Source organism: Pteropus alecto, unplaced genomic scaffold (assembly GCF_000325575.1).
Source record: "Pteropus alecto unplaced genomic scaffold, ASM32557v1 scaffold127, whole genome shotgun sequence".
NCBI lineage: Eukaryota > Metazoa > Chordata > Mammalia > Chiroptera > Pteropodidae > Pteropus > Pteropus alecto.
In genome coordinates, this window is record NW_006440646.1 from 319,413 (window position 1) to 329,067 (window position 9,655).

Sequence of the window (9,655 nt, forward strand, 5' to 3'; positions counted from 1 at the left end):
AAAGAAAAATTATGAACTTATGGAAGGAAAGAAAAATATCCTTCACCAAGCAAACGAGAGAGAGAGAGAGAGAGAGAGAGAGAGAGAGAGAGCGAGAGAGCGAGCACGCACAATGTGAGGGGAGAGAGGGGAAGATTCCCAAATTCTTTCTCAGTACATTTATTTCTAACAATTGAATAGGCCATTTCTCTTCTCAATGTGCACTTTTCCCAGCGTGAGTGTCCTCTCTCCTCGATGGGACAACATCCTCTTCAGTTAGTGGCCACTACATACTGAAGCTTTTAAGAAACATGGAAGAGGACATGTGAAGTGTAGCCTCAAAACATTAGTTCCTTTTACCTCAGTTAATTATTACTTCAATATATTCATTTTCTTTCCTGGTTTGGGTCAGAATTTTGGAACATAAAGGCCTTTGAGATCTTCCAGTTCAATACTCTCAAGTCATGGAGCTAATAAAAATAATAATAGCTACTGTTAAAGGACCACTTACAAAATAGCAGGTACTATGATAAGTGATTTATGAGTATTATCTGGTTGAATCCCATAACCTCATTAGGTAGGTATTCATATTGACCTCATTTATAGAGAAGCAAATTAAGTAATAACTTGCTTAGAGTCATGTGGTTAGTAAGCACTAGGCAGCAGAGCTGTGACTCTGGTAGAGGTGTGTGATTCACTACCTCTGTTCTGTCTGAACCACCACATTGCTGTCCTAGTGCTGGGCTTGGAGGGTGACATGAGTTTACGACCTAGTTTTATTACTTCGAGTTTATTTAGAAATCATATCCCTACCCCTAGTTGAGAGGGCTGGCTTTGTCCTTTAGTTTTACCTTGTTGGAGATACGCAAAGGTCAACTCTGACTCCATGGCCCCCTCTGGTCCCACAGGTCACAGCAAACCAAGATCCCAGCACAGCAGCCGACAGAGGAGTCGTATCCCACTAGCGGGTCTGAGGAGAGCGAAGACGACACTAAACCCAAGGAGAAGGCCACAGACTGCATGTCTCTTCCCTGGGAGAAATTAGCCCAGTCACAGGAGAAAATAGCTCAGCTGATTAAGGAGAAAATGGTAAAAATAAAAAACTCACTTGGTTCTAGTTTCCATTTAAAAATATGTCCGTGATTAGAGAAGTTCTGCCTTAACTGAAGCTTGAAGTACATGAAGTAGAAGGTGCTGTATTTCTTTACAAGTAGGAGAAAATAGGGCAGAGCAGAGTTGGGGAGCCAGCCCACCTTCGGGTTCCACATGTGGGTCACTGTACATGTCTCCCTGGAGTATATGTGCTCCAAGCTTTAAACTAAAGATTAATGTTTGCTTCTTCCTGTTGCTGTTTGATTACCTTTAACTAAAAACATTTTTTTATTTATCCTGGTAGGCTTCAGGATATTTCTTGGGTAACAAGGAGGCCAGGATAGTGAGGTAGGAGGTTGAGAACAAGGGTAGGCAGGCATTCTAGGCTCAGGCCTGGCCACAGTCTGTGTAGGTTGCCTTTCGTTACAGTGGAATCATAAGTGAACCAAAGCACAAGAAATGGGAGGGAGCAGCAGGGGCCAGTGAGTTCCCACATGTACTTCTAAGAGTGAGGCAAGGACTTGAGCTGGGACCTCAGGGTAAGTGTTTAGCAGGAGTGTTAAAAATCCAGGAGCCTGAGATAGCATGACAATGACCCTCATTAATAGAACACTGGTGCTGGCCTGCTCCCACGGCATGATTTATCAACAGAGGACTTCTTGGCCATTCCAGGACGATGAAAAAGTGATCTTGAAGTACATACATGAAAAAATGCTCTGCAGATGGCTTAGGAAAGGCTGAGAGGCACTTCAGAGGCAGTTAATAGAAGCTGATACCTCCCCTAGATGGATATATCTGTAAATTCACTTCTGTATGTTACCCAGAGAAATTGGAAAGGACATTCATCCTGGTCTGGACCCATCAGTATTTCATACATCCAGGCTAGAAGGATCATTTGTAGAAAGACAATTTTGTTTCATACCATTTGCTATGGAGGCTCATGGTTCCTTGGCCAGTTTGGGTAATGACAGATTTAGATGCCAGAGTAAATCCAACCCAGCCCAGTACTTGTGGCCCTGAGGGGCAGGAGGATTGCCAGCAGCAGAAATGCTGCATTTACCTCTAGAGCCCACATTGATTGTCTCACTGTCTCCAGGGCAGGAAGTTTGGGGATGGATGACTACAGAATGTCCAGAGCCAGGACAAAACTCAAAGCTTTGAACTCCCATTCCAGTCATTTTTCATGGTATTATGCTTCTTCCTCAAAATAGAACTTAGTATTTAGTGTAATCGGCCCATGGAGAACTCTCAAAAATTCTCATCGAATGAACGTTTTTAAAGCAAGAGGGGAAATGCCCCTCTAACGTTGCTTGCATCTGTGTATTTGAGCTGGGAGCAGGCAAAGTGTCACGTTAGGGAGAAAACAGGAATTGGGAGGGAGCAGTCCTTGGGGTTCTGTCCTGTGTATTACCCTGTAAATAGGTTAAATTTCGGTAACACTTAACAACTTTGGATTACTACGATGCAGACTCATTTTCCTCCTAACTCCGTGATGGTATAGGTTTCCAAATAGAAAAAGAAGCTAGGACCTAGGGTGATCTTGCTCAAAGCAACAGTCAGGAAACATTCCAGCCAGGGCTGAAACTCCAGGCTCTGAGTCTTTGAAGTGCTTTTTTCACCTTCTCAGGAAATAAATGCCTGACTTTATTAGTGCAGCTAATGAATGACTGTAAAGTCACCGAAACCTGTGACTTGAAGATAACAATTCTGTGATTTTGTAGAGAGCTCTGCCTATCTGTTCTTCAGGGGCAGGGGGCTCTTTCTCCGCCCCATTCCTATCCTTGCAAATAGAGAGATGATTTATTTGGCAAATATTGAATGAGTATCTCCTCTGTGCATTGGACATACAGTAGTGAACACGAGGAATAAACTTATGTCCTCGAAGGAACTTTTATTTGGGGAGACAGATCATAGACAAACAAAAAATAATAGTTAATATAATATCAGAGGGTAAGTACCATGAAGAAAAAAAATCAAATAGGTAATGGGATAGTAAGTGATGGGGCAAGAGTCTGTTTTAGATGAGGTGGCCAAGAACGGTCTCTCTGAGGTGAACAAGACAAAAACGAAATGTGAGAGTAAACGACATATGAATCCCAAGCCAGGAGAATAGGAGGCTCAAAGCCCTCCTAAGAAATTAGTTTGGAAAATCAAAGATATTTCAAAATCCATAAGATTATAATCATCATCATCAAACTATTTGGTCATCATTGGAGGATGCTAGTGAACAAACTCATTATTTTGAGAGCTAGTAAATAAAGTGAAAGTATAAGTCATGTATCTTTTCCTTCTGATGCGAACTATACTTTTGGGTTACCAAAGAGGAGACGAGGGGAGATTTCTCTTTATAGAATTATTCCGGCTAACATATGAAGAAAGAATATCAGCATTTTACAAACTTTTATGAATTAATCCATGTAGTTGTGCCATTAAGCAGAAAAACAACTAGATATTCAATGTCTTCTGATGAAAGAACATATGAGAACCTATGAAGTAGTTATGCTTAGAAAAAAAAAAAAAAATCTAAAGCTAACCAAACTTCTAACGACCAATAACGGCAGAGTGGAGAATGGAGGGGCACGATGCATAGGATGCAGTCAACAAAATTTACATCTTTGAGAAACCCTATAGACGAAATGGCCCAGAGTGGAGAATGGAGGGACACGATGCATGACACCAGAGGATGCAGTCAACAAAGTTTACATCTTTGAGAAACCCTATAGACGAAATGGCCCAGTTGCTTTGACAAGTAATTATCAATAAAAATACTTAGAAATGGAGGTAGAACTTATAGATGAGAGTCTCAGGAGACTGACCTCAATGCATGAGCAGTCACACAGTAAAACAAATGTTAGATTTATACAGTCATTAGATCTATGAGACTAGGTATTTGATATTAAGGAGTTATTATTAGTATTTTGGTGAGATAATGATTTTGTGGTTACATTTCTAAGTCTATATTTTTTGGAGATAACATGAAATATGAAATGATTTAGTATCTTTGATTTGCTTCAAAATAATAGAGGGAGAGGGTGGGTGGATGAGGAGCATAGATATGAAACAAAATTGACCATGAGGAAACATCTGATGAAGCTAGGTGAGTCCTTCTCTGTGCTATTTTTGTTGTATACTGTTTTTCACAATAAAAGGTTAAAAGAAGTCACTCTGGCTATGATGTAGAAAGTACACTATGAGAGCCAAGAGTGGAAGCAGTTAGGACGGGCTGCTGTGGTCAGCCAGGTAAAAGATGCAGGTGCCTTAAACTAGGTACTCATGGCAGGAATGAGGACAATAGCTTAGTTTTCAGGACTTAGGAATTAGGTGGAGCCAACAGGACTTGCTGGATTGATGAGGGATGGGAATGAAAGAGAAGAGAAAAATGAATTATCAATTCATCCTATGGACAGATGAATTCAGTCCTCCATTTCAGCGATAAGAGCATGGGCTGGAGTTTTTTCTCTTTTCTAGAAAGCATAATGACTTATTTGCTCTCTGCAGAATACCCAGGCAAACAAGGAGCTGATTCGCTGTGTCATCCTTTCTCAGATTACTTTTGGGGAAGAACACTGGAAATGTGCACAGGCTTTGGCCAGCCTGGCTTATGGCTACCTGACACTCAGAGGTACTTGGTTTCCCCAACTGGGTCTAGGTGGGCTGAACTAAGCCCACACATAACCACAGTGGGGGTGGGGATGACTGCGGGAGGGCCCTTCCTGTCCCCAACTTCCACCTCATCAAGAGGAGGGCCAGTCCAAGGATGAGGCAGGCAGTGTGGCAGGAATCTTAGAAATAAAGGTCATAACAATGGTGATAGTTAATTTACTGACTTAGCATGTAACAAGCTAGTCTCATTTAGCTCTGTTAGATACTGTTATTATCTGTAGTTTATAGAATGGGACACCGAGACACAAGCAATAGACAGTATCAGAGGTGGTTCAAGCCACAGGTCAGTAGGGGGAGGATAGGCAGGTACATACATTCCGCAACAGGGAGTCAGACTCAGTAATGGGACTTGAATTGCAAGGACAGAACTCAAGTTCCTAGAAGGTTTGGCTGAGGAAAAGGCAAAGCCCTCATTCTAGAGAAATGATGCTTCTGGAAGGTGCTCTGGGACAGAAGAACAAGATAGGAAGGCATTTTCTAAAACTGAAACCCAAACATAAGTTCCGTGAGGTCAAGAGCTTTGTAGTAAAGGCTCAATAACTATTAGTTGACAGGCTAATTGAGGCATTTCCGGAACCAAGGACATGGCCCACTCAAGGCTCTCTGCCCTTCAGCCAGCCATGTCCCCCTGCATGGACTGCATATACTTCTACGGTGGAACTCATTATACTGTACTCACATGAGCTCTGTTTAAATGCCTCTGCCTCTGGAAGAGAAGCTCCCTGAGGGCAGGACTGGGTCTCATTTGACCTTGTACATCCCTGGTACACAGTGTAGATCAGCAGATGTTACTGCTTGATAAAACTGAGCCAGTGGCCTAGGGCTTTTCAAGTACTCTTTGGACCTGAGAGCTTGAATGGGGTCTAACTTACAGTACAAGTTAAGTGATTTAAGGGATTAAGAGATTTAAGGGTTATAGGGGAAGTGAACCAATATACCTGGGTCATAGATATCAGAAATCAGAACTTTTGAAAAGTTAAAATCGGATTCACTTTTCAATTCTTAACCTCAGAACGTGTGTTCCTTCTTAGGGCTCCTTGGGTCCTTTTGAGCTCACATCGTTAATGTATCTTTAGATTCATTGGCTGTTCGATGTGGCAAGACCAAGAGTGGTTGACATTGGGGACAGTGATGCTGGGAGTCACAGTGAGGTCACAGTGAGGCCCTTTCAGGCCTTAAGAACATGTCCTTGTGTTCTGAGAGAAGGCTCACATGGCTAAGGAGAGTAGAGAATCCTCACTTATTGGCAGAGCAGACAGCTACCTGTCCGTGAGATTTAAGGGACACCAGGAAGGCCTTTAACAAAGCAAAATCTTCCCCTAATGGAGCTACATTGTCCCTCATTTGGAATCTCTCTATTTCAGTCAGGCTGATCTCATAAGCTCGCTGTCTTCATGATAAGAGTCCAATTTATCAATGTGCCATTTCAATACTTAGAGAGTTCCTATTATAAGTCTGGTGACACTGTGCTAGGCACTGAGGATACATACATGAATACTAGTGGTCCCTGCCCTCTGAGGCTATACAGGATTTTCATGATAGCACCATAATAGAGGCAGGGACAAAGTTCTGGAAGACAAATGAGGCAGATCAGTGGTTCTGCCACTGGGGGAGGAAGTCAGGAGAGGCTGCAGAGAGAAGATGGCATTTGTCCTATCTTTGAAGGATGAGTATAAGTTTACCTAGATTTTGAGGGAAGTGGTACAGGGTACAATGTTGGAGCCAGCCGATGAAGTAATTGAGGGTACCTAAAAGGGGGAGCATGGACTGAGGAAAAGAAAGAAGACAGACAGAATTGCAGGAGGGATCACAGAATCAAGCTGTGTCTGTGTCCCCGAGTTTATTTAGAACACACTATTCATAACATTACAATAAGAAAGACAGTAGTCAAGAATCAAGGTTAGCCAGATTACTGTATCTAGTAGAACAATGAGATTCTCACAACTCAGAACTCTCTGCTAAACTGTTTCAAGGAATGTGCAGTGACTGCTATGTGAACAGTTACCTCCCGGTTTTTCCCAGCGCTTTACAATCTCAACTTCTTACATTGTTGCCAAGTACACAAATATCCTTGTTCCTTGTTATACGATTTCACATGTCCATAAGTGACTCCCCACAGTACAAAGTTGGCCCTCTGTGTGTTGATCTGAGGAGGGGGAGCCGAGAGGAGGGCATTCTGTATGAAACTCCTCACATAGGGCATTGTAGGTGTACTCTGGACCCAAGAGGTTAGGACAGAACAGAAGACACCTTAAGACAGACGGGTCATGCCTGGTAATCGAACTGGAAAGTTAACTTGGACCCAGGTATCATGGAGTTTGGGGAATTATTAAAAGGTTTTAAGTGAGGTGGTGACATAATCACGCTTATGTTGTAAAATTAAAAAAAAAAACCAAAAACAACTAGAAGATGGTTTGAATTGGTAGGCAAAGTAGAGGTGAAGACCAGTTAGGCCATTATCCCACCCAGATGAAAATCGATGAGGTCACGGCAGTTGGAATGCAGGAAAAATAATATGTGGAACTGGTGCCATTTATGGGAGAGCTGAGGTCGAATAGAGAATGACCTGGACACTTACCTGAAATAGAGAACCTAAGAGGAAGAACAAGTTGATGGATGAAGGGGAAGGAAGCTGCTGAGTTTGGTTAGGGACAGGCTGGGTCACAGCCAGTGCGAAGCGCTCCCGGACCATCTGTGGTGAGGTGTGCTGTAGACAACTGAAAAGTGGATCTAGAGCTCAGGAACGATGTCGGTTTGGGGGGGATTAGCTTATAGGAAGTTGAGGCCATAGGAATGGATGAGCCCGATCAGAAAAAATACGTAAAAAGAGAGAAAAAGAGGGCAGAGGGAAGAAGACTAGAGAGTAGGAGTGTTGGGAATGGTCAGCAGAAGTAGAGCCAGCGAAGGGAATAGAAGAATCAGAAGGGCCAGGTCAGAGGGAAGGGAGGAGAAAGAGTTTCAAAAAGAAGTGCAGGGCGGTTTCAGCAGTTTCAGATGGCAGCGGGAGGTCAAATGAGATGAAGGCCAAAGGCAGACCCATGGATTTGGCAACCGGCAAGTCACTGGCACGTGGTTTGGCACCAGCAGGTATACTCCCTGGGTCTCGGGAGATTCTAGATTCAGGGAGACTGTGAGACTTTTGCTGAAATTCAGCCTTGAGGCAGTGGCACCTTGAACTGGAGAGGAAGGTACCGGAAGCATTCGAGGGGAATGTTTGGGTGCGCCTGGTGCAGGCTGGAGGCTGCCTCCCTTTGTTGGGGAGGTCGCGGAGGGAGGTTGGCCCTCGTCTTCTGAAGTCGGCCCTTTCCGTGCGTGGTCACAAACTGGCTTTGAGTTTTACTTTGCCAGTTAGATTCCAAGCTGAGTGGAGATAGGTAAACAGATCATGTCCCAAAACATGGTGGGAACATCATCTTTTCTCCCCTATTTCACAGTTCTTCCTACCACAGGAATGGAGAACTATTTGGGTAGTAGGTTGGAGGGGAAAGAAAGTTTTTCTGTAAAGGAAGGGTTTTTTGTGTATTTGTTTTTTCTGGATGGGAATAACAACTTCCTGATTAGACGAAATGCTCATGTAACATAATATAGCAGTGCTCAGTCTTGAACTCCAACTTTCTCAAGCCAAGCCTAGAGTGTTTTAGGATAGATTATGGTCTGAGAGAATAGCCCAGTGCCTCTTATTTCCGTTATAGTCCTTACCTAGGACTATAACTTTTTTTTTTAAGTCTGTGGTCCATGGACTAAAACAACTAAAGCTTTGAAAAATTGCAAACCTTCAAGAGGGACGAAGTGCTTGCTGAGCTCCACTTAGTTTCGTTGTCATTAATCCTGCAAGTGCTTTAGAATGGACAGAATTTATGAGCCGGCCTTCCGTGTAGGCAGGATGTGTGCGTCTCTGTGTGTTCATGCCTCGCTGCACATGTGCGTGTTTTACAGCCATCAGACCTGCTTGCTTCATTTTCCCAAGAGACTTTTCTAGCACTAGGGGATAGGGGTCAAGCCAAAAGGCTGATTTTTCTCAATAAACAGTCTTCCAGTGAGTATCTAGCGAGAGACTTATATGTGTGAAATTCCGTGAAGAGCACTTTGGGAAATACGGTATAAGGTAGTGTTCCTTCAAAGAACTTACAACCTCGTGTAAGGTGACCTACATACAGACAACTACGATAGAAGGTACCATAAGGCAGATAAGTGCCATGTAATTGATTTAAATATAGGGCTTTGAGGAAGCTGGGTGAAATCATTTCTGGCTGAGGTGGTAAGTAATGGATTCAGGGGAGGTGCTGTTCAAGAAGGCCCTTACAAAATGAGTAGGGTCTGGGTGGGCAGAAGAAGCGGTGGGTATTTCTGATGAACAAGGCCTGGGCAAAGGCATGGGGGTAGGAAGGTGCAGCGTGTGTTTAGAAAGCAGCCCGCAGTCCTGTGCCGCTGAGGTTGGGGCTGGTAAGGTGAACCTGGGAAGGAGGGCGCATTGGACAGAACACGGTGGGTTGTAAACACAGGCTAAGGAATTTGGAATTTATTTGATAGGCAAGGAGGACTGTTGGAGATTTTCCAGGAGGGGAATGAATAAATCAAAGTGAGTTTTGGAAAGTTCAAGCTAGCAATGATAGCTAGAAGGGAAGCTATCTCAGTCATTTAGGTATAAAACTAGCCTAGTGACGGAGAAAGAGAGGGAGGATAGGATTTAAGAGTCTATTATGGGCAGATACATTTATCTCTTAAACCTGAAATCCTGCTTCTGGGACTCTTTCCTAAATACACACTTAGAACCTAACATATGGATAAGATTATTCTTTGCAGCATTGTTTCTGACAGTAAAAGATTAGAAACAACCAAGTGTATACCCACCACCAGAGGACTGATACACGCAGTGGGGATGTATGGAGCTTTAAAAAGAGCACAGGGAAGCTCCATACAC

The 9,655-nt window shown here is 43.3% G+C and overlaps 1 protein-coding gene across 1 annotated transcript in view; it reads left to right on the plus strand.

The window, feature by feature from the left end:
• TTC23L (tetratricopeptide repeat domain 23 like) overlaps window positions 1–9,655 on the plus strand; it is a 56,632-nt gene that overhangs the window by 5,348 nt on the left and 41,629 nt on the right. Inside the window, exons 3-4 of the mRNA XM_025050961.1 lie at window positions 888–1,068; window positions 4,570–4,693. Of these exons, the coding sequence (XP_024906729.1) occupies window positions 888–1,068; window positions 4,570–4,693 (305 nt within the window). The remainder of the gene's footprint in view (window positions 1–887; window positions 1,069–4,569; window positions 4,694–9,655) is intronic.